General features: G+C 49.4%; 1 protein-coding gene across 3 annotated transcripts in view; it reads right to left on the bottom strand.

Annotated features, from left to right (window-relative positions):
- cblb (Cbl proto-oncogene B, E3 ubiquitin protein ligase) overlaps positions 1–24,100 on the bottom strand; it is a 46,077-nt gene that overhangs the window by 16,305 nt on the left and 5,672 nt on the right. For all 3 annotated transcript variants that reach the window (XM_035535954.2, XM_081702560.1, XM_081702559.1), the window contains 3 exons: positions 6,545–6,691; positions 2,273–2,429; positions 747–868 (listed from right to left, as the gene is read on the bottom strand). In XM_035535954.2, coding sequence (XP_035391847.1) covers positions 747–868; positions 2,273–2,429; positions 6,545–6,691 — 426 coding nt within the window. The remainder of the gene's footprint in view (positions 1–746; positions 869–2,272; positions 2,430–6,544; positions 6,692–24,100) is intronic.

Raw genomic sequence — 24,100 nt, forward strand, 5'->3', positions numbered from 1 at the left:
GTCTGTGACTCTCCCAGAAATCACATGGGTCAGCATCCCTTGGGTGCTGCCCTGGCCATGCCACTGCACACACCTCCCTCACACAGACAGCTGCTGTTCCTCTCCAGTAGACTGGTATTTGCATGTAGCAAAATCAAAACATGGCTTTGCATTTGACACACACACACACACACACACACACACACACACACACACACAAAAGCAAGAGATCTCAGATTTCCCAGTGCTAATCACACAAAGGCAGCCTTCACCATTGCTCACTGGCCTCTTTCTTTCTTGCTGTGCTGCACCATGACACGATCCCATCCAGGGTGTCGGGGTCCTTCCCCCCCCCACCCCCCACGTCTGATCCGCCCAGCCACACCTTACACACACGCGCATGCGCACACACAGCTATACTGCTGCTCCACGCTGCCTTCTTCACTGAACACAAAGCAGTGGGGGGGAGGGGAGGCGAGCGGAGGGGAGGGGAGTCGCTGTCTGCGTCTGTGTGTCTCTTGTCCTCCTGTAATTAGGTAAGGACTCGGCCCTGCCCATTACTCAGTAGCCATCTGCCAGACAGAATCAAAAAACAGCTGCCTTAGCAGAATGCCACATAGCAGATGGAACACCTCTTATAGCTTCCATACCCTCGGACACGCGCGCACGCATCCCCCGTCTGTCTGTGTGGTGGAACTGAGAGCAGTGTTGGGAGTCCAGCCCTACAGCTCCTCTCTGGCGGTTTGTCTGCTCTCGGAGGGCCCTACCTGCCGGGTTTGGTCATGTACTTCTGCAGCCGGGCCTTCACCTCGTCATATGTCAGGAAGGCCATGTAGCCTGGGTGGGTTACGGCCAGGAAGTTCCAGTTCCTCAGAATAGATCCCCATGGCTGGAGAGAGAGAGAGAGAGAGAGAGAGAGAGAGAGAGAGACCGTGAGGCTAGTCAAAGCAGAGTGTGGTTCAGTGAGGAATCAGTTCGATGTGCGTGACCTTCACCTGCCAGGGCCACACGAGCACATTGAGGTTTGGTGCCACACGCGTTTAAACTGAGCCCACCCCAAACCTACGTCCACTGCATCAGGACGCGCCGTGGCTGGCTGAAATCGACTAACCACTCGACAGCTGCAAAAAGCGGCAGCAGCGAAGAGACAGCGGGGCAGGCTCGTCAAACGGAAGGCAAACTCACCTAATTAGTCCTGCTCCCCCCCGCTGCAGCCTCCCGACAGCTCCAACGCGCCGCCAGCTCCCCAGCTGCTTGCTGATCCACCAGGAAGCACAGCGGCACACGTATTTAAAGAGCCTCAGCGCTCATTTGTAATGCCTCGACTCGGCCTGCTGCCTCGTCCGGCTCCAGGCTGCGTGTGTGAAAGCCAAAACAAGGGGAGCCCACGGCCTGGTCCTCAACACACGGATCTGTCTCGCTGTGGCTGTAAATGGGAAGCCCAGTCACGCGCAGTGATTGGCCACAGCTGAGGTCACAGGAGGACAGCCAGGCCTGGCTAGGAGACAACCGGGGGTGTTTACCAGAAGCCCCAAGAAGCATCGCGTGAGATATTAAGCCTGCATGTTATGTGATGTGCACGCACAGCATATAAAAGACCATAGCCCTCAAGATACCCTTTCATACCCTTACTCTTTGGTTGTGCACACACACACGCACACAGTGAGACAGAGCTTCACTGTATGCCTCCATTTGCAGAAAACGCTGCAGTAACAGGAGCTGAATTCAGATCACAGCAAGCTGATTTTGTGCTCCCCACTCGGCCCCCTCCCCAACACCATCTCCCGTCCGCACGCCCCTGCCCGAGTCCCAGAAACTGAGACTTCTGAGCTGAACCAAGGCAGTAGCAGCATGCAGTTAAATGACGCTAACGAAGGCGGATGGCTTTGCGGTGAAAGCCATTTACGGTCCCCTCACAAAGGGATTCCTCAGAAGAAAAGCCGCCCCCTCACGCCAGAGGTGCTCCCCACCCTGGGAGCCTCACTTTCCATCGCGCCTGCCTGGGGAAGAGCGTCGCGCCTGACTCATAGTGTCACCGCTCCACACCCACGTTCTTCAGGCTCTCCTGTGATCTCGCAGCAGGGAGCGCGGCCTCTCGAAGAGCGGCCCACGCCGGGGGGGAGAGTTGACAGAGATAGGATGAGAGGGAGAGGGAGGAGATCCCTTGGTTTCACTTTCAGGGTGACTGCAAATTGTATGATGAACCTCTGACATTTAAATGTTACCCCGATGTGGTGTGTCGCCGGCTTGGCTGTGCGTGCTTTGAGAACGTGCGGGCGAGGACTACGGGTACCTGAAAGAGGCGCGTGAAGATGTCAAACTCGAAGACGGAGATGTAGTCGTTGCAGGTGAGGTCGATGGTGGACTTGAGGGCCATGGCCTCCAGGCCAGAACTGATGGGGTGCACCTCATGAAGACACTGACGGAATACCTTCCACGGCACTATCGTCCTGTGACACACACACACACACACACACACACACACACACACACACACACACACACACACACACACACACACACACACACACACACACACACACACACACACACACACGTCAGTCCAAAATATCAGACATGCAGCACATTTATTAGAGACAGTTACTTCAGCCAGACCTGCTCAGCTTTGATAAACACTCTCTTCCTTAGTGTTTGCAAATCAAAGGGAGGAATTTAAAGTGCAAGAAAAAGATAAAATTCTCCTGCTAGTCTGTAAACCAATTACATAAAGCGGAAAGAAAGAGGGGGAGGGGAGAGAGACAAGACATCTCGCCCACACACAGTCACCTTTTATGAAGGCGCACACACACAGACAGACACACACACACACACACACACACACACACAGTAGTAGTGTCAGCATGCATACTCGCTCCACTCCACTCCACTCACCCCACTCGAAACTTTGTGTTAACATATCGGATAAGAGACAAACATCAGAATCTCTCATCTTCAAAATAATGGCCTACTCGGTTACACGTTTTATTTATCATCTGCAGCAATCTTGTTAAAACAGGCACTTCACACACGCGCGAACCCTCTCCAACAGTAGCTAGATACCCAAACTGCTCTCTCAACAGCCATTATTCCCATCTCCAAACATACACTTTCGAGGGTGCAGGGTGAATGTTTAAACATGCGAGTTTAGCCTCGAAACGGGAATTTCCAAAGGCTCCCAAAAACACCCCCATCCTGCCCTCCACCCGTGACATCAATCCCATTAGTTGTGACCCCTCCTGTCCTTCCCGTGCTGACCAGAGGGAGGACGGAGCTCAGGAGAGCGGAGGAGGGGTCACAAGCTGCAGACCAGGTGAGACAGTGGCTCAAAATGTAACTAGCGTGATTGCACAGTAAAGCAAAGGCCTATTAATCCCAATTATATGATGTGTTAAGCAGCTCTAGCAGTTAGGAAGAGCAGGTGAGGCCCAGCGGGAGGGAGCCCAGGCTGTGTGGATTCAGTAGGGAGAGGAGATGATCAGACTGTTTACTGCAGCTGCTCTGTTAATTAGGAAGGGCAGCTTAACGAGTGGGGCGTGCAGCAGAGGACACACACAATTACTGAACAGGTGGAGGACAGGCTCAGGCTGTCCGGAGAAAAGGGGAGAGAGAGAGAGAGAGAGAGAGAGAGAGCGAGAGCGAGAGCGAGAGCGAGAGCGCGAGAGAGAGAGAGAGAGAGAGAGAGAGAGAGAGAGAGAGAGAGTGTGAGTGAGTGAGTGAGTGAGTGAGTGAGTGAGTGAGTGAGTGAGTGAGTGAGTGAGAGAGAGAGAGAAATGGTTTGGAGGAGATTCACTACTCCAGCCATCTAATAGCACACAGAGCTGAAGACTGGGGCGTCCGTGGGGCATCCCCAGTGCCTGCAGCTTGGGGTGGGTTAAAAATACACTGCAAGGTCACACTCCTTGGTTTCACGCATAGCAGCAAACCAAAACTGTCGCCCAGGGAAAGCAAGCGGGGCAGAAAGGTTTGACCTAGTCACGCGTCTGTCCCCTCAGGGGCAGCTCACAAACATCACAGGTGGCCTCTCTTTACACTCGGTGGGGTCACTGTGTGTGTGTGTGTGTGTGTGTGTGTGTGTGTGTGGGCTGCACGCACCACATGAATAATAAAAAGAGCACACACTACCATACCAGCTTCACTACAGTGGGGGGAAGAAACCGAGAGTGAACCTTTCTGTGTGCCTGCGCGCGCACATGCCGTTAAGGACCAGCTGAGACATACAAGGCACTTGCCTGTCATCTGTTCGTTATGTGGTGGTGGTGCACGGAAACTGAGGTGAAAAGGTCACAAGCAGAGCCAAACACCACACTAACATGGAGTTCACGGGGATGTAGCTTGGTGATGGGGGGGGGGGGGGGAAGCTCAGTCAGCGACTCCTGCATGCAACACACCCCCACACTGCGGATGTGTCACTGAAGAATTCAAATTTATACTGTTCTCTGATTACAGCAAGCAGGAGCACAATGCCATAATCACCCACGCTGACATGGAAGGTTGGGAGGGGTTGGAGGAGACCTCACAGACCTATTGCACATGCTCAAACATGTCTGCAAGACACAGTCTATACTGAAACTACACCACGTTACTGATAAAAACACAACACAGGACTAAACTGCATTATGTATGGAACGATTGCAGAGAGAGAGAGAGAGAGAGAGAGAGAGAGAGAGAGAGAGAGAGAGAGAGAGAGAGAGAGAGAGAGAGAGAGAGAGAGAGAGAGAGAGAGAGAGAGAGAGAGAGAGAGAGAGAGAGAGAGAGAGAGAGAGAGAGAGAGAGAGAGGATAATGCCTGTATGATCTCTTGTGTATATCTTCTTACAGCTTTGATATATTATAGTTAATGAAGAAGCTGTTGTTCCTGCTCTGCTCAGAGGAAAAGTGTGTGTGTGAGAGAGAGACACTGATATCCTGCAGAAGGAACAGCAGTGAGTGTTTAGCTCAAACACATCCTGCTTCTCTGCACTTGCCTATCAGTTTGGGCAATAATGAAAATGAAGACAAACGTTCCGTCATCTCCAGAATCACAGCAATCCAAGACAGCAAATCAGTTTTGAAGGAAAAAAAAAACAACGCTATGCTAAAAAAGTTGGTTTTGATTTATGTAGTTTCCCAGTAGTTACTGATTTAAAATTCTAGCTCAGACACAAACATACTGCTATAGCTAATAATCTGCTAAATATAATCACCTGCTTCATTCATTCATGCAAACATATTTTTTGTACTCATGACTGCAATTTAAATTCAGCATCAGGTAGAGTACTTGTGTTGAGATTTTACACAATACTGTTAATATCTAAACAAGTTCTCTGTGTTCATTTTATTCTAAACCAAAATACTGCCAAACTGTAACTCTGACACCCATCTTCTAGACATGTGACCTAACAGAGAGCAGGTTACACATACTGTGTATCTTTGTCTCATTTGCAGGTATCCCAGCATTCTTTTCCAGACTTAAAATCTGCTATGATCTTTTCTAGTGCCATTTTCTTAATTAGTTGGTTATGTGTCTGTGTGGACAAAAATTAAAACGCAGTCTTTTCTACTGTACAAATTTTTAACTAACTAACTCACTAACTAGATTAAAACATCTTGTACAAAAGGTGAAATAAAAGGTTAAATAAAGGTGAAACTGTTAAAAACGTAATGGAGAAATGGTATGTCTGCAAGGATTTAAATAATCGCGTTTGGTAATACTGTTATCGGCGGAAGGCTCCTCACTTATCTTTACTGTTACGTCAGTCCTACTGTGTATGTTTGTGTGAGAGAGAGAGGACAACAACATGTGGGGTTAAACAGAGTTTGTGTACGTGTCCTCTTGTTAACCCCATTAGGTGTGGGTGGGGCACAGGAGATGTTGGAACACACAGCAGCCTTCAAGACTGATAACAAGGCCTACGTGAAATGTCCCTGTAAATGGATTACAGCTCTTAAACTTCCTGTGAGCAAGTCATGCCAAAGGACAGATGTACACACAGAGAGAGAGAGAGAGCGAGCGAGCATGCGTGATAGAGTGAGTGAACACACTGAAAGGAAATGGTCAGAGAGCACAACATTCTACAACAACGATATAAAGCTTTCAGTTTGGGGCAAACTATTCTGGTGAAGCACTATGCTGTGATGGATGGGGTCTACTCGGGTATCATAGCAACAGGTGGTGGAACAAGCATCCAACAACGAACACACACACACGCGCGCGCGTAGAGTTTTGTAGGGGGACCTTAAAAACTACATGGACATCACCAGCCAATGGATGGAGCCTAGTCAGTAAATTTTGTGATGCAACATGCTGCTATCTAAGAGACAATGGAGAAACACACACACACACACACAAACACACAAACACACACAGAGATGGAGGTCCCCACTCCTACACTCCTCATTTAAAACTTGCTTTACGCTCACTCTGTCCCACATGGGCACCAGGGTCAGCTTTATCCAGAGTGAGCGTATTATAAATGCTAAATGCAAAACACTGTGGCCAAACGCGGGAGCTCCATTCCCAGGTGCCACTCGCCGTACAGTCTGCTGGGAAGCCCCCGCTTCCTGCACCCTACGGCCCGGGGTCTTACTTCTCACTGAAGAACCTCCTCCAGAAGTCAGCTGCGTCGGCCTTGGTGATACGGAAGGTCTCGCCCTGGAAGTGTCCCTCGGGGAAGACGGCCTTGATCTCAGCCAGCATGTGGCTGAAGATGAGAGAGAGCTTGGTGAGGTTCCGCCTGGGGAGGAGGAAGAGGAGGAGGTCACAGAGTCAGTGCACAGTGTCGTTGTGATCAGAAATACACACACACGAGCAGAAATGAGCCCGGAGCATTCCCCCCTGACCTCAGAGATACGAGTGGCTCGCCTTTGAGCTTGTTTGAGAGTTAACGTGTCTCAGGCAGGAGTGAGCATAATGCGCTAAACAGCCTGAACCTGTGTGTGAAGGGCAATGCCGCCCAGAGGCAGCCGCTCGCAGTCCACTACCAGAGAAGAGAGAGGATGTGAGCAGGATGTTTAATGTCTTGGACCCAGAAGGCCGATCTGGAATCAGGCCCTCTTTTTGTTACTGCAATCTTGTCCATTGGCAGAGCTGATGAAAGAGTACCTGACGGGCCTGGGATCAGCTTTACCATAAAATCACATTCGCTAGCATAAGCGATTTAAAAGGCCTCGGGTTATTCTGAAACATACCAGTGAACTACTGATGTTCAGAGGACGGCAACACCATCATGTTGACACTGCTCAGAGGATCACGTTGTTTACATTGGCTGCCCACTGATTTACATGTACAGTCCAAACCATTCCTCTTGGCACTGCGTGGTCCTCTGGAGCAGGTCTGTTAGCCGGTCCTCACACTCTTCCTGAAAGAGCTACGCTATGGAACTCCCTGCCCCAACATTTACGTTACTGCTCAGCCATTTTTTTTATTTGAACTTTATTTGAAAGCCTGTGTGTGTTGTCTGTGGTTTTCCGTTTGTACTTAAATATCTGCTCATCGTTGGCCTTGTTTTGATGCTCTGTACAGCAACGCTGAATTCTAGAAAGGAGCTAAGAAAAACATCACTGTTGCTGTTGTTTACTGCTACTACTAGTATTAGGATTAACAAATTCTTTTTGAACCATATTATTTCCATTAGTTACAACCTGTGACTTCCGTGAAGCCCTTCACAGAACACTCATCTGGAGTGGTGAGACTGGTCAATATGCTCACAGCCCAGATTAGTGAGAAGGGCTGATGACCAGCCACCAGACCCGTAGTGCAAAGGCCAATGCTGTGATAATTACCACATGATCTACAGTGCAGAGCTGAAGTGTGGGTTTGACACATGGGCTAAGAGCCCACTGAGCAGAGAGTAGAGGGGGACAGGTACGCAAATACATAAGGGGCCTATTACAGCAGTTTACAGCAATACGCTACAGCACTTAAACCCTTCACGAGGGGGTTTGTCCTTGTGGCATTTATTGCTGTACCCTACATCACTATGACAGACAGTGAGGGGCAATATGACCCTCAGTTCAGCACTAAACCCTCTAGTCACTAATCTTGCCCTCTTTTTTTCTGCCTTTCCCTTTTGCTCTCCCTCCCTCTCTCTCCTTCAAAACATTCTCTCAGGTGACACTCAATGAGGCAGGGTGACTACGCCGGAGGCCCAAGTCCATAAGGAGCCAGGCTGCACAGAGCAGATAACTAGACCTCAGAGACAAACGCAAACGCGCGCACACACACACACACACACACACACACACACACACACACACACACACACACACACACACACACACACACACACACACAGGCATTTTTGTGGAACAGCTCCAAGCGAAACCAAGAGAAGATCCCAATACCTAAAGATCCCAAGAGACAGTCTGCCTCTCCAAACTTCTCCACAATTTATTAACTGTGTTAGCATTAAATCAACAATTTTCCTAAACCTGTGCTACGTTAGAGAATCGCAAACTGGGACCATCGCGGCCGCTTCCCCACGATACGACCTGGGCCGTTAGCACTTCGGCATGTCCCTTTGACAGATTACGACATAGAACAGCATCTCAGCTGCAGCTGACGGGTCCCTGCTGAACTGGGGTAACTCCAGCCCTGGGGAGAGCGCTGCCAGCCAGCTTCCTGCTCCAGCAAGCACAGTGCACTCCTGATCTGGTTACCGGCTCCTGATGGACCCACAAGGGCTCCTTCCCCTCCTGGCGCAGCTACATGCCCGCTCCCCCCTACGTTCCAGCAGCGTTCTCATCCGACACCCCCATCCAGGGAATTGCCGCCCTCTCCGTTCCCTGGCCCTAATGGACTTCCCGCTTGTTTTACACGGGGCTGGCGGCTACGTCGATCTCGTCTCCAGTTCTCCCTTCCGAGTCCCCAGGAAACACATCGGCTCAATAAGCTCCAGGTTATGGACACCAAAGACAGATCCGCACTGGAGGGCAGACGAGTCCGGGTTTAGACGCCAGGATTGTGGAACAGACAGCTCTGCTCGAGGAAGTATCTTTGGATGCATACCCACTAGGTATGGGACTCGGGGTCTGAGCAGTTGGCTCTGCCCACTTCTCACTCTCTCAGTTCAAGGCAGCTTTACTGGCAGGACTGTACCAGGACTATACCAGGAGATGGGAGGACTACAGCAGGTACACTTTCTGTGTCTCAGTCTCAGTTTCTCTCTCTCTCCCAATCTGTCAGTTTCTCAACAAAGTGCAACAAGAAAACAGTGGTACTGGTGAGAGAGCGGCGCTGCGATAGGTCATGTGCATGCTGCAGCTCATGCTAGAGGACTTCCCGCTGTCCACACCCACACTGCTTCTGCCTGCGGTTCATAGGAGAACTGCCTGATATTAGCACTTGCTAATAAAGTGCAATTTTTCACTTCCTGTCAAAAACACAGCATTAAGGTTTAAATAGCGCACGCATGTGCGCTGCAGTCATAAAAAGTGCATGTGTGTGAGCTGCAGTCACGTGTTAATTACTTAATTGCAGAGCTCTAGCTTGCAACAGATGTGCAGTATACAGCAAAATACTGCAATACACTTACACAAACTGCAAATCTGCAATATACTCCTGAACAGCTCCAAGTCTTTTTGAAAACGCCCATTTATACCTCCTCCTCCTTACACACACACACACACACACACACACACACAGTATAATCCTATAAACCTGATATGGTACAGACTGATAACATGCAGAGGAACCTTTGAAAACACTGTGTGTGTGAGTGTGTGTGGGTGTGTGTGCTCGTGCATCAGTCATAGTGAGATTATCCAACTAGAGAACACTTGTCCTGAGGAAGGAGAAACTGAATTAAGAAGGGGGCAATAAAAGGCGGAGCGCTGGCACATCTCGGGCTTATTCCTGCTGTGGTCCTGGAGCGCTGCACATGCTGTGCCTCTATCCCCCCCACCCCCTCCCACACAGTTCTGAGCTGGCAGGGACCGACTTTTTAAAATGGTGTGCCATGAATTGTAAAAACAGCTGCACCGGTGAAACGTTCTATAAATAAAAATTATGACCACGTTTCCCCTTCTAGTTGCTGTTTGGAGAAGAATGATCTGAAGTGTTAGCATGGCGACACAGATCTAGCCCTGTTGACATGTTTTCTCCGTGGCTGCGTTTTGCATACTCTCTGCACGTCTCTCTCTCTCCCCCCTTTTCCTCTGGAGTCAGCAGTGCCTGGTCTCTCGCACTGCCTGTGACTCAGCAGGCCTGAGCCCAAAGTGTACGTACACGCGCGTGTGTGTGTTTCTGCATTCTGTGGCTGTACTCAGCAGTATGAGCGGGTCAAGCAGTAAGACCTGGCATAGCAGTAGAACAGCAGCAGTGCTGATCTCAGACCAATCACTTCCCCTTAATAGCATCATGTGACTGTCAGGTCAAAGGTCATTATCTACATCCTGCTCGCTAAACGGCCTGTGCTGGTGAGATGTGACACCAGCTTAGCGAAAAACCAACAGCAGCACAGGGTTTACACGCACGCACGCATGCACACACACACACACACAATCTTATATGGTACTTTCACTAACTTCAGAATTATTGAGTCATTAAAGTGCATGTATGGCCATTGATCTCACTGTGACTCAATACTTCTTAGTAGGTGTGTGAGTGGCTACACTCTCACACAAACACACAGACAGGCACACAGCTGGGTTAGGCTACAGTTCCTGCCATGTTTGTATTAATCATACATGCATTCTTAACAGTCAAACGCCTTATGCTCCGAGGCAAAGCTGCAGCTAAACCCACCATCAGAACACACAGACCAACTGGCTACACACTCTGCTTCCTCCTTGTTAGCTCACCACGACAAAGGCGGTGGAGCACCGTGAGATGAAGCAAGTCTCGGCCACAGACGTACACGGCTCTTAAGCTGACGCCGGGGGAGGGGCCACACATTCTAGACAGCCGGCCATCTTATGGAGAGACTTGCCGGTCAGACGGGCTGTCGGAGACGAACCCATCACACGCTCGCCGAGATAGGAGGGCGACGCTGTCGTGGTGGACCAGGGCTTATTTGACGATAACGGGGTGGCCACGGCAGAGCAGAGCTCCGCTCACATCTCCAGAGGAAACGGAGACTCCACAAAATTACACAGTGTCGCCTGAAATCACCCCTCCCCCATCAATTAAATGCAGGCAATCTGTCTGGTTTTCCTGTTACAACCTCTAATATCCATCTCGGAAACACAAACATGCAAACGCGCGTGCGCACACACACACACACGGGTTGTGGTTAGGCTACAGTTCTTGCCGCGTGGCTCCAGTAGTATTATGGCCCTGGTCTTCTCTGTGTCTGTCTATACTTGTTTTTCTGTTTTTGTTGCTTGCCTGCGTGCGTGCGATCCTACATGCCCTGAATCCCTTCACAGGCACACATACTCCCTGTGACCAGTCTCTCTCTGAGCGAAGCTGATCAATACATGTGCTAAGAAAATAAAAGACTCTGGGGTATGCAGTGCCTGTCCCAATCCAATAGGACAGACACCTCAGCCACAGACCTGTCAAACCTCTCCACACACACACACACACACGCCTCCCCATTAGTCAATATACAGTTGCCTGATACACAGTGGCTCATTCCTTTAAGACATTTATTTTTATTTGCATTGCTATCTGCATTTTTGATCAGGTTCTTCATTCCCATTCAGAACTCAGTCTTGCTATGCACACAGGCGTGTGTGTGTATGAACTGCACAGACAACAGCACCCACCGCATGCACACCACCAGCTGTGTGCCGGTCTGACTAGTGTTTGCCCTACCGTGCATTCTGTATCCTTGAACAACTATGTGCTGGTCTGCCTGGCGTTTCGCTGCAGCACAGACCAGCAGTCCCACTGTAGACATACAGCACCAGTTTGATTAAGATGACCAATGAGCGAGAGAGAAGGCAAGAGGGTGGAGAGAAATCTTTTGACCAGACACACGGCCCTCTGTCCTTACACGTGGGCCTCCCAGCCTGTGACCCTGTGTGTGTGTCTCTTGACACGATGTGCCATGACGTCACTTCTAGGTGCTCATGTAGGAATGCGGCCTGCACTGAATCAGCACCGATGCATGTAGAGTGGAGAGAATGTTGTACAGGCTCTTGGCTTTACTTGAATACATATGCGCACACACACACACACACACAGGCAGCACAGGAGAGGTGCGGTTGGGCTGTGTGCGTGCACATGTGTGCATGCTGACACCTGTACAGCGAGTGTAACGGCCTGGTATGACATTCACGTGGTTTCCTGACACCTGTACTGCTCAGCCCATTGTACTGTCAGTCACTCACTCACTCACACTTTCTCTTTCTCTCTGCTCTCTCGCAGTCACAAACTGACCTACATTTGCCTAAAACACACACACACCCGCCCATCACGACTTCACACAACAACCTACCATAAAGGGCTTTGTAACATGGCCTGGTGCCAAAGTAGTACAGTACAGCTGTACACGATGCGGCGTGATGTTGGAGCAAGCACACTGCACCAAACACAGGAAGGCACTCGCACCTCTCACTCAGAGACCCAACACAATGGCTGGCGAACCCTGGCCGACTTTTGTCCCAGTGTTTTATGCTCCCAAACTGCCCAAATGTTAAACTAGCAGGAGTGGAACAGCCCTGCCTGCATGTTGTGTCCAGAAAGCTCTCTCCTCCGCGTGTGCTGACAGAGGGGAGGATGCCCTGCCACCCTCCGGGCGCAGTTTTAGGAACGCAGTCCTCCGTCGGCTCGTGCAAACAAGTTTGCCAATGGAGATGGGGCCGACGGATGGAGAGGTGATTATAGGGGTAGTTGAAGGGGTGTTCAGATAGACTGACAGATGGATAAAACTGTAGAGCAGTTATACTATTCAGAGGGAAGCTAGGGTGATTAGGCTCATCCATTAGCCTCTGCCTCCGCCCCCCCCATCAGAGTGCTCTGGGGAGGACCTGGGCACAGGCATGACTCACTCATCGACAAAACACCTGGCACACAGGAACACTGTCTTAGCCAAGCACACGGTGCGTGGCACATGTACTGCTCCTCTGTAGGGCTGAGAGATCTACTGACACACGCAGCTATGCACATGCATGCACACAGAAAGAGAGAGAGAGAGAGAGAGAGAGAGAGAGAGAATGACTAATGGCAATAGGACATCAGCTGCACAGCACAGATGAAGTATCCATCAGTTACCCCTGCAGGAAGCCAATCTGTCCCATCCACTGAACACCCCCCACACACACACACGAACATAAACAAAATGAAATCCTGCCAGCACCCATGCTGACACTACCATGCATTATTAAAACCACTAACAATCATCAGCAGAGGAAGTGAGAGAAGCCTCTCCATTAGAGAGAGAGAAGTTCATCCTTCCCTCTCCTCCTCAACTCTCACTCACTCACTGTTTCTGTAGAAAGAGGAGAAGAAATATTACACACACACACACACACACACACACACACACACACACACACACACACACACACACACACACACACACACACACACACACACACACACACACACACACACACACACACACACACACACACACACACACACACACACACACACACACACACATTAATGCAGCCGACTTGGACAAGGCAGATTATTTTCTGGCCAAAGCCGTGCGCTCCCTAATTCTGATTAACACCATAACAAATGAATCGTGCTGTCTAATCGTCCACCTGGGTGAAGAAGCCTACGACTGTTCTTAAACATTCAGCGCATTGGATAAAAGGAACACAGCAGAGAAAGCAGATCACTTCAGACACGGAGCTGCGTTTAAAAGACCTCCTCCGCTTCCAAGAAGGGGGGGGCCCTCCGTGTCCGAGGGCACAAAAGACAGGCTAAAGCTGTTGATCTAATCAAGGCAGCCCTCGGTCACCAAGGAAATCACAGAGCAATGAAGATCGGCACCAACAGAGCCGCTTTTTCTGGTTTTATACTGAGAAGTGCCTAAACCACAAGATTAAATGGGTGAAATAAAATGGAAATCAACAGCTGACAAAAAGATGCTGAGGTGACAGACAACACTGCGACTATCAGTAGTACCCAAAATCTGCCACTGATGGTCCACAACAAACGTGTGCACGTCTGTATCACGTGGTCTCAGAAAGCACAGAGACCATCAGGCATCACTGAACATAAATTTGGCATTTTTAAACCAATTTCGTTCCTGCATTCCGCATTGATTCTAGATGTTGGGGTCGTGGTTGCATTTAGAAAAAAAAAACAAAAACACACAAAACTGTCTCCAGAAGCATTCTTAACTCCTTTTACAGTGGCCTGACATGCCTTACATAAAAACAGTAGTGTGTGTGTAAGAAGAGAGCGCTGCAGAGAAGAAAGCAAACTGTAGACCCTTTGAAATCAGACGAGACCTATGCTAAGAGACATCTTAAACCTGACCTCAAAAGTTCATCTGCCCTAGTGCCGTCTGAACTGCTGTGCGGCGAGGAGATTCTTTGATACAATGCATCTTTGCTTAAGTATGCAGAGCATTTACAAAGAGCCTCTGAATTGCACTGGGTCCATGAGTATTTGATTAGACCGCGAGTATTTTCCCCCAGCAAGAGCAAATTTAGGCCTCATGCAGCCTAAAGGAAATGTATTTAGATAATTAAATCAGAATGTGTGTCTTCACCCAGGGAGAAGCTTTTTAAGATGCAAATCCCTTCAGCACATTCGTATGGGCCAAAGATTAATATTCCCTTATCATTACACTCTGGGTATAAGATAAGTGATTTGAACTGAATGTTGTTCATACGCAAGCTAAAGAGTGAGGAGGATAATAGCATTGTGGTAGTAATTACCAACAATCTCTGAAATCAGGAGTGTTGAACAAGAAAGAGAATCTTGGCCTAATTAGCCAGTGGAGCCCAGACAGGCAAAGTGCAAGTCAGAGTTGCACAACAACCCAAATCATTACAACAAAAACACCAGAGGGAGAGCAGCACTGCTCAGCCTATGCACCTGATCTCATGCATGCGCACACACACAAATATATAACTATATGGCTATATAACAAATAAGAATTAGATCTATGCAATTACGTCAAAACAATTTAAATTTTTTGTGCACCTTAAGAGTATCATCATTATCCAAAATAAATATTTTGAATACAAATCCTTGTGTGCATGTATGATAAATATCTGGCTCAGTCCATTCCAGAGCACAATTCTCTCTCACCAGCCTATTGCCTGGTTAGAAGCCACCCTGGAGGTGCAGGAAGAGAACAGTGGCACCGTCAGGGAGGAGGGGCCAGACACACATGGTCCCACCCACCCCTAAAGCCCTAGAAACACCCCAACCCTACGGACTCCTCCCCCCGTCCTGTCCTGCCCCCCACCTCTACCTCTTATTTCCTGATTGATCACGATGGTCTTGTAAGCCCCGACCCCACTCGAAGCCCTTGTGTGAAAGCTACAGACAGGCAGGCAGACAGACAGGCAGACAGACAGGCAGGATCAAGCCCTTCATTCCTGCTGGCTGGATTTATTGATTCAAATCTCTTTTGTGCAGAATACCATCTGACAAACCCCAATCAAGCCAGCAGGCTGTTCATCAGACCTCATCACCAGAAAGATCAAATAAATATTTATAAATATTTAAAGGAGACTGCGAACGGCTGCCATTTTGAATGTATAATGAATGTCCATGTGCTACACTGTAATAGCAGCTAGCTGCAGAATCAAGTGCTCTCACTAATTAAACAAACATTCTTCAAGCTGTGCTGTCAGAAGAGTGTGTGTGTACACATGCAACTGTAACTCATGGCAGTCCACTGAACTGTGAGATTCCTGACACTGCCCAGATACACCTACATTCATGTGTCACAGAGCTGAATATTGTAAAAATGTGAACTGCCAAGTATTCTTCTCCAGTGTTACTACTGGATGATGGAAACACTCCTGTGTCTTTTTAAAACATTAATAAGACAGTATGTGTATACACTTTAATCAGATAAGACTACAGATGAGCTCTCTTTACAAACAAACAAACAAAAACAAAACAAACCAGAGCCCATAATCGCCCTGCTGTGGATCCCAACTCAATCAGAGCAATCTCAGGCTTGATGCAGGGCCCCGTCAAAATGGCCTGGTGTATTTGCATGTGGCTGATGGGCTCTCTGGTGAGGAGGGCTGTTCTCCCTGCGTGCGTGAGCCTGGGCCGCCTGGTCCGGACAGCAGCAGGCAGGTCTGCCTGTGTTGGATCCACATCCGGATCTGCCCCGCCCCAAGCTAGTGCCACTTATCTGCCTGAGGGAGGACCAATCTCTGCAGTCTGTACGCACGCGTCCAGACGGGAAACCAAAAAAAAAAAAAACACCCCTACCCCCACACCCACCCTCCTACCGCCACCCACATGCTCAGAGTAGCATTATTTCGCCTGGATGTATGGGTGTGGATCTGTGTGCGTGCGCGCGCATGCTTTAATAATAAGCTGTCAGTCAGCCATTCAGGACTGTCAGTACCATGCAAATCACACAGCCACGCACGCACACAGAGAGAGAGACTGCGCTAGTGCGAACTTCACTTCTTTTATGGAAACTTACCTCGGCTTTCTCTCTCACTAGGGTGCTAGGATTAGTCCATTATCATACTTGTTCAAAAACTTTGTTGTTTTTTTTTTTGTTTTTTTTGTTGCTTAGCTTTTTAGTCTGTTGTCAAACCTTCACCTCTTCAAAGTCAACAAACTGGGACAAAATATGGGTGGCTGTGTGTGGGTGTGGGTGTGTGTGTGTGTGTGTGTGATTGAGGTGGGGGAGAGGTGTAATCCTTCATTTTCTGAGAACAGACAGTATTGCTCTTCACCCTCCCACATAGACAGGAAGAGCAGCAGGAAATTAACTGGAAATTATATTCACAGCCTTCTGTCAGCTCCCACAATCTGGACCTGCATCGCCCCCACGCGAACAGCGCACTCAAACTGGACAATCACCCTTCTGTAGCGGCCGCGGTTAGCTGAACATACAGGGGAGGGTTTTCCCCAATTAGCCAGCCAGGTTAAAAGTCAAAGAAAGAAAGGAATGAATATCTCCATGACACCCGGAGAGGGAGAGCAGAGATGTAAAGGGCCAAGACAGTGAGCAATCCCCTACAGCCTGCCGAGTCTCACCCATGGACGCCATAAATTAAACGCAGCCAACATGTAGGCTGTGCAGCCATGCCGCAAAGAACACAGGTGATGCAGTGAACGTGGAGGCTGTCGCTCTCATCCGCCAAAAAACCCCAACTGAACAGGCTCAGTGACACGCATCCACCTACGCCCCCGCCCACACACAGCAGGCCATCGCTCTGGCTGTGCCTGGAACAATACAATGGACACATTATTGCTGGAACTGCTGTCTCAACAACAAGGCTCACTTCCACCCCGTCACGGGCTGGCAGATGGAGTCCAGACTCCGAGTGCTGCTCTTCCCCGGGCCACCGCGAGGAGCTGCAACGAAACGCGCAGGGGTGGGGGTGTAAGCGCACGCACACGCGCACACACACACACACACACACACACACACAGGCAATGCCTTGGGGGCAGGCCAGTCATACAGGAAACTGCGTTATCCTGCCAGAGAGGGACTTCCTTTCCTTTACTGCACCTGTGGACAGGGGCTTTGGGAACTGGACACTCGTCCATGTGATGCGTGACGTACGAGAGAGCCGTAAATTCCGATGGCAGGCCCAGTTTGAGACGAGAGGGGGACAAAAAAAAAAAATTTAAATCCACACAGCACACCGACAGGCACTTTACCCGCCTGGGCCATGAGAGTTAGAGCTCTGGATTTGCCACACACACACCGTACGATGCTGTGCTGCATGTGCGGCTGTGGACACAGTAGGGAACGACCATAAAAGCAGCGCATGTGTCATCAGGGCTTCCCGGGTGATGTCCAGGTTGGTTATACCAGTAGGAGGGCTGTTTTCCCAGTAAGTACGGTGGAGAAGTCTGCTGCTGGGTCTCGCTCGCCAAGCGCAACTAAGCCATCGTTCGCAATCTTGCCTTCGTCTGCAGATATCCTGGGTCTCGTGCCAACGGTCCCTCCCGAGTTCGGTGAAACGCAGGCATATGGGCTCTCTTTCCACGCAGGGCAAACACTCATTTATGAAGCATGTGCAAATACAGCCTCTTATAGTTAACAGAGTGACTCGGTACAAATCACCTTCCAAATCATAATCAAGCTGCTGAGCACACGTCAAGCTCTCTGAATTTGCATTCGAGACCAAGAGTTAACCGAGTTAATAGAGCGTTCTCTTCAGTTTACCATCTTTATGAGGTAGCTCAGAAATAAATCTCGTCGCTCTTCAGCGAGGGCTCTCTGGCTAAAGCATGGTCCGAAACTAAAAAAGGACTCTCCAAATGGACTTCAAACAGAAGGATGTTTTGCTCAAGGCTGAACTTAAACTTGAGCAAACAGGTCCAGGTCATCTAAGGTAACGGCCTGGTACAGGAGACGGAGGCGGGGCGTCAGGGCTGTTTTGTGCGGTGGAGCCGCAGAGAGCCAAGCACCGGGGGCCATTTTCTTTCCTGCAGTGTCCGAGTAGCCCAGACCAGCACTCTCCATATTAACCGGAACAACTTCTCCACCCAAAATCTCTTCCCCTCCTAATTCAGCAACTTCATCAGGGTGAGCCCATGTGTATACGTTTTCTGAAAATGATCCAGATGGATGGGTTTCCCCCAACCTGACCTTCCTCTCATTCACCCCAGTATTTTATTCACTTTTTCATAACGTTGTTCCTGCTGCTCGGTTTAGATGTTTTTAGAGCTTTTAAAACTGCCAGCAGCTCTCCCTGATCCGTCACCTCCGTGTAACGGGACACTTGTGTTACTCTGGGTAGAGGACGGCTGTGCTTTCTGGATTCGGGTGTGTTCATGTGGGGTGTCACTACTGCTGAGAAGCTCAGCAAAGAAAAAAGTGATATCACCACAGCATAAAGGACACTGTGACAGTACTTCCTGTTACTTCCTGTGCAAGTGTCTATGTCCATGGTGATAAGATCTTCCTGCTGATCACTGCATGCACTCAGATTGGCAGACAGGTCAGATCAGGGGGAGAGGAAGCTTCTTTCTGCCTGCAATGCAGAATAATTGAGTGCGAAGTTATTTCTACATTAGCAGAACTGAAGCAAGAAAACAAGAATTTGCATTTATTGGCACTGAATACTAATGAACTCGGTCAGCGGTTTGCTTGCTTTGGGTTGCAGATTGTTGCTCATAATAGGCAACTGTCATGAGCCATAAGAACACACACAGACACAAACACAGCATGAGCAGATCAGAGTAGCATTTTCCTTGGCAATGTGCAATTAAAATGCACTGCGAGCTACATGCGCATGACGGGAACAAACAGGAGGAGGCAGGGAAGAACATGGGCCATGGTAGTGGCGAGCGCCAACTCGGTTACAGCTCCGTCCTGCTTCCTGGCACGGCACTACCAAAGCAAGCCGCTCCTGCGATGACGGCTTTGGGGAGTGAGAGTGAACGAGACGCGAGCCTTCTACACGCCGGCGCCTGGCCTGCAGGCTAAGCACGAACGGGAGCCGGCCCTGGGATTGGGGGGGCTCAGGGGATCAGGGGCTCGGTCTCCTGCCGACCTGCCCTGAAGGGATGAATCTCTCCCTCCCACCGCCTCTCTCGTCATTCCCGTAATGAAGCTCTTTATGGCCTACTGCACCCATAGCAGATCAATATGGACCTTATCTGTGTGTGTGTGTGTGCGCGCGCGCACGCACACACAGCTCGAGGCTCTCCAGCTCAGAAGAAAAGCACACAATTCTCAATCCACACTGTAACTTGGTTTAAAATATCTGTGGAATAAAGCAGTCTAATTAACCCAATTAGAAGCAAAGTTATTAAAGGTGTATTGGGGGCTTCTTAAAAGATTTAAAGAACAAAGTAGTTGAATTACTGAAAGTGAAATTAACAATTTCGCTTCTGCAATGGTCTCAGGGGCTGAAGCAGGAAACGCGTTTGTCTAGGGTTAGAGGTTAGTTAAGAGCATTCATCATTCTTAAAAGACATCATAAATGTGTGTTAACGTGTATGTGTGCAGTTGTCAGTGTGCAGACTAAATAGAATCTCTCACGCTGAGTGACACCTGTCATGGAGTGGCAGACGAAAGACGTGAGGGACTGCCAGAGGGAGTGATGGGAAGGGGAGTGTTAGGCGCGCTGCTGTTCAGCTCATCTCAGGCTAATGGAGCAGGCAGCCATGATGCCAGAGGGCCATGCTGTTTCCATGGAGCCGCAGACGTCGGCACCCAGTGACAACACCAGCCAGGCAGGTCAACTCGCACAAATAACATCGCTGTCATCACGGCATGCAAGAAGCTGGTTCCTCCGAAGGGTTGTTTAAACTACTCTCTCTTCTCTCTCACACACACACACACACAAATTACAAACTAGCTCTGGCTAGACAAAATTGCTCTGAACTGTAAAACATAGCCGATTAGCTGTGTGGGGTGCGTGAGGCTGAAATATACGTTGCAAAAACGTGTTCAAAAGTTCTGCAAGTGAAAACACACTCCCTCTCTGAGAAGTGCTCTCTCTGCGGCCCTCTGTCTCAAGAGTAGTTCGTGAGACAGAGCTCACTTGTTTGTGTGGGTCTGTATGTACGTGTGTGCGGTGTATAAGGTGGAGCCTGAACTCTGCGGACTGGGGTGTGTGAGCTTGCGCGCGCGTGTGAGGGGCAAGTGCCTCATTGCTTCATGTGGTTACTGAGGAGGAGGGACATACTGAGGTATAGCAGGGGTGCACGCGCACACACCCCCACCACGATAAATCAAACATGTCAGCCAGACTCCCAGCGGACCCAGCGCCACAAAGACACTTCACATATGGACGTACATGAAATGCTGCCAGACGAAGGACATGGCCCCTCCCGCCCCATCCATACCACCCCCACCCTGCCCTCTACTGGGGGACCCGCGCGCCCCTGCCCCTAACCGCACATGTGCCGGCAGGAATCCAGCCGACCTACAGCACAAGCACTGACATGAAACACCAGCAGAAAAAACAAAAAGAGGCCTGTTCTCATCTCCTCTCCCACTTATGCCCTAAAGGCTCAGTCAGCCTGGCAGGCTTTGCCATTGATTTGCCCTTTGGATGGGCTGAACCTGCCGTAGTATGGCACCTGCTTTGCGGCCTGTCTTGTAAGAGAGCACCAATGGGTGCGGACGTGCCGGGATGAGCAGAGACACCGCGAGACAATCAGGACAGACGCGTGTCCAGGCGGAGAGCCGAATTCAGGCACACTTATTTCACTCTGCTATGGGAAAGGGGACACACGCACGCACCAAAACATCACCTTGAGCGGAGGGAATGGATGTGTAATGTGTATAAGAATGTAAGAGCAGAAGTGGAGCAAACAGGAGGGACAGATAACCAGATGTTGTCAAGACATTAAGTAATAGATGTCCCAGCTTTTCCAGATGACATCCGCTGAACCTTCTGTCCCACCTGGTGTCTCTCCCCCCCCCAAATATCTCTCTCAGAGAGAGAGAGAGAGAGAGAGAGAGAGAGAGAAAGCGAAAGTGTATATTTTTAAATATATTTCTCTACATATGCCTCGAAGGAGGCGCGTGTGTGTATGTGTGTGTGTAAGCAGAAAGAAAACACAAACAGGATGTAACTGGATTTTCCTCCACCTTGCATTTACTCTCTCGACTCCCAGACACATCCAACACCTGGAACGAGATCACACAGCAAAGGTCCCGCAGCTCACCTCCACCCACCTCCACCTTGCCCTGCGCCCCTCTGCACCTCCAATGCAAGCTGGACGTGCCGCACCACGCGCAGCTTTAGGCCTCACATCTGGACCAAGGCGGTGGTCACCAGCATGTCCGTCATGAGCACAGCCACGGAGCTTTACAGTGGGGCGCGATCTGATTGGTCCCTGTACGAGGTGACCTTTCGACTGGTTGACCTGACATGTTGCTCCTCGCCGGCAGAAAGCTCAGGGGTGGCGTGTGGAAAGCACGCCCGCCACGCCACCAAGAGTGCCCCCCCCATCCAGCGGAAGCATAGGGGGCTAATTATGGCGTTATTCAAACACAACCCTGGGCTCATTAAACACGGCACCACCAACGCTGCCGCGGGACGGAGGAGAGAAGAGAAAACCTGGCCCTCAGCGTGTGAGAGCACGCAGCTCGCAAACACAGAGGGATGAAAGAAACAGAAGAGATAGAAAAATCACTGGTGGGAGGGAAAGAGGGCAGAAACATCTGGTTGTCGGGCCCTTACTCCAGCGCTGTTTGAACTTCGCTGTGTTGGGGCATGCGTGAGTGCGTTAGACGCAGCTGTGGGGGGGCGGAGTAGTGGGGTGCGCAGAGGAGGGGGGGGTCCATTTGGGAAGCAGGCTCTTAGATGAGGGAGGCCATGGTTTCCCTTTCATCCCTCCTGGGGTCAACGAACTTTGAAGGCCTTGGGGCTCCGGTCTGTAAATAACTCAAATTAACGACCATCAGAGCAGCAGCATGGCCTGAAAGCCCTCCCGAAAAGAAAAAAAAACAAAACAAAACAAAACAAAACAACACAAAACAACAACAACACACAACAACAACCTGGAGTGAGTAGCATGGCATCTTGTATGTTAAATGCAGTTCAAAACGATAGTTCGGGCGACAGCTTTTCACAATCTGCTTCGAATTGCATCGCTTTTAGGGAGCCCCACTTGAAGGTGGCCCTCCGTGAAGGACGCTGGTTCTAAGGTTCCAGTCTCTGCAACAGATCGAGCTAACAAGCCTTTCAGAGGTGGTCTGGGTGGGCATAATTTACATGGTCTGTGCTCAGTAATCACAAGGGCGCGGGAGGTTTTGAACACTGGCTTGCGGCACTCGCTCCTCTCACAGCCATAGGGAAACTCGCCAGGCTGGGCTCCCCATGTGACTGACTAGTGCGCTTTCACATCCACCACTTTCTTGTTCCAGCCTCATCTGCACTTTCGTTTCTGCTTCAGCGGTCAGACACAAGCGCACGGTGGTCAGACACCAGCGCACCAAACAATAAGTGACTTGAACGCATTTTCCAGCGACCGTATAAAAACAAAAGACGCAGTCAAGGCAGGTTGGCCCCAGTCGTGTTAGCTGGCTCGCATTCAGCTAGTATCAAACCACAATGTACGAAGGTTTACGGGGGTTTTTTGTTTGTTTTTGGTTTTTTTTAAAACACTGACATTTTTTTCCATTCAGTAAAATATTTTACATTCTCCCTTGCTCTGTTAGACAGGTCGTCATGATGTTTTTCAGAAATACCCCCAGTGCAGCAAGCAGGCTGCGAGTCAGCCGGGAGCCCCTTGCGGATGTCGCCATACACAAGTCTGGCTCGGCCTACATAGCACACAACAAACACAGTGCCGCAGATCGTCAGGGCAGGAAGGGACTGAACCCAAGCTGCTAGGCGTGTGCTGGTTTCCTCCTAAAATGTCACTTCTAATTATTTCAAAGAAATTACATAATTTTAGTTTATTAAGAACATAGCTGTATAAATAAATGCAAAACCATCTGTCTATAATGAGATGCGCATGGCATGCCCAGGCCCACAAAGCCTGAATTCTAATACTACATTAATTTTTTTGCTGGGTTTCAGTGCAAGATTGTCATTATTGAAGTAGCCTCCAATTTCAGATATGTTACATAAATAAAATGCACATGAAAAGGGAGCGCAAATGTCTGTCCTAATAACATACTGCAGGTTTGAAGCCTTTCATGTCCTGCCTAATAACTAACTACAGGTTTAAAATCTATCATGGCAACAGTGATTCTGAAATACAGCAGATGATATAAATTAACACTGCGGAACAATCACTTAATACATTTTCACTCAAAGATTACAAAATCATACCTTTGAAAGCTTTCCCAGAAAATATCTGACGTCTCATATCTTAAGAAGTTAGATTTATTTGGTTAATATTTTGGAGGAGTTTTTGCTTTACCAAAATGGTCTCACACACGGACACACACGGGTAAAACAAGTGCTTGTTTCTTTGTTTTATGCAAATATGAAAAACATTTGCTTTTGTCCAGTGGCTAGCCATCATGATTACAAAAACTGGAAATACTAACCAATGAGAGATTACTGCAGTTCACTCTGAAGCAGCAAAGCATCTGAAACTGTCCTGTGCGAAGGCCAAGAAGTGCACTTATATACACTCTACTCCTTTAGTCTACAGAGTT

The sequence above is a fragment of the Electrophorus electricus genome, chromosome 19, assembly GCF_041902795.1.
Source record: "Electrophorus electricus isolate QZ-2024a chromosome 19, ASM4190279v1, whole genome shotgun sequence".
NCBI lineage: Eukaryota > Metazoa > Chordata > Actinopteri > Gymnotiformes > Gymnotidae > Electrophorus > Electrophorus electricus.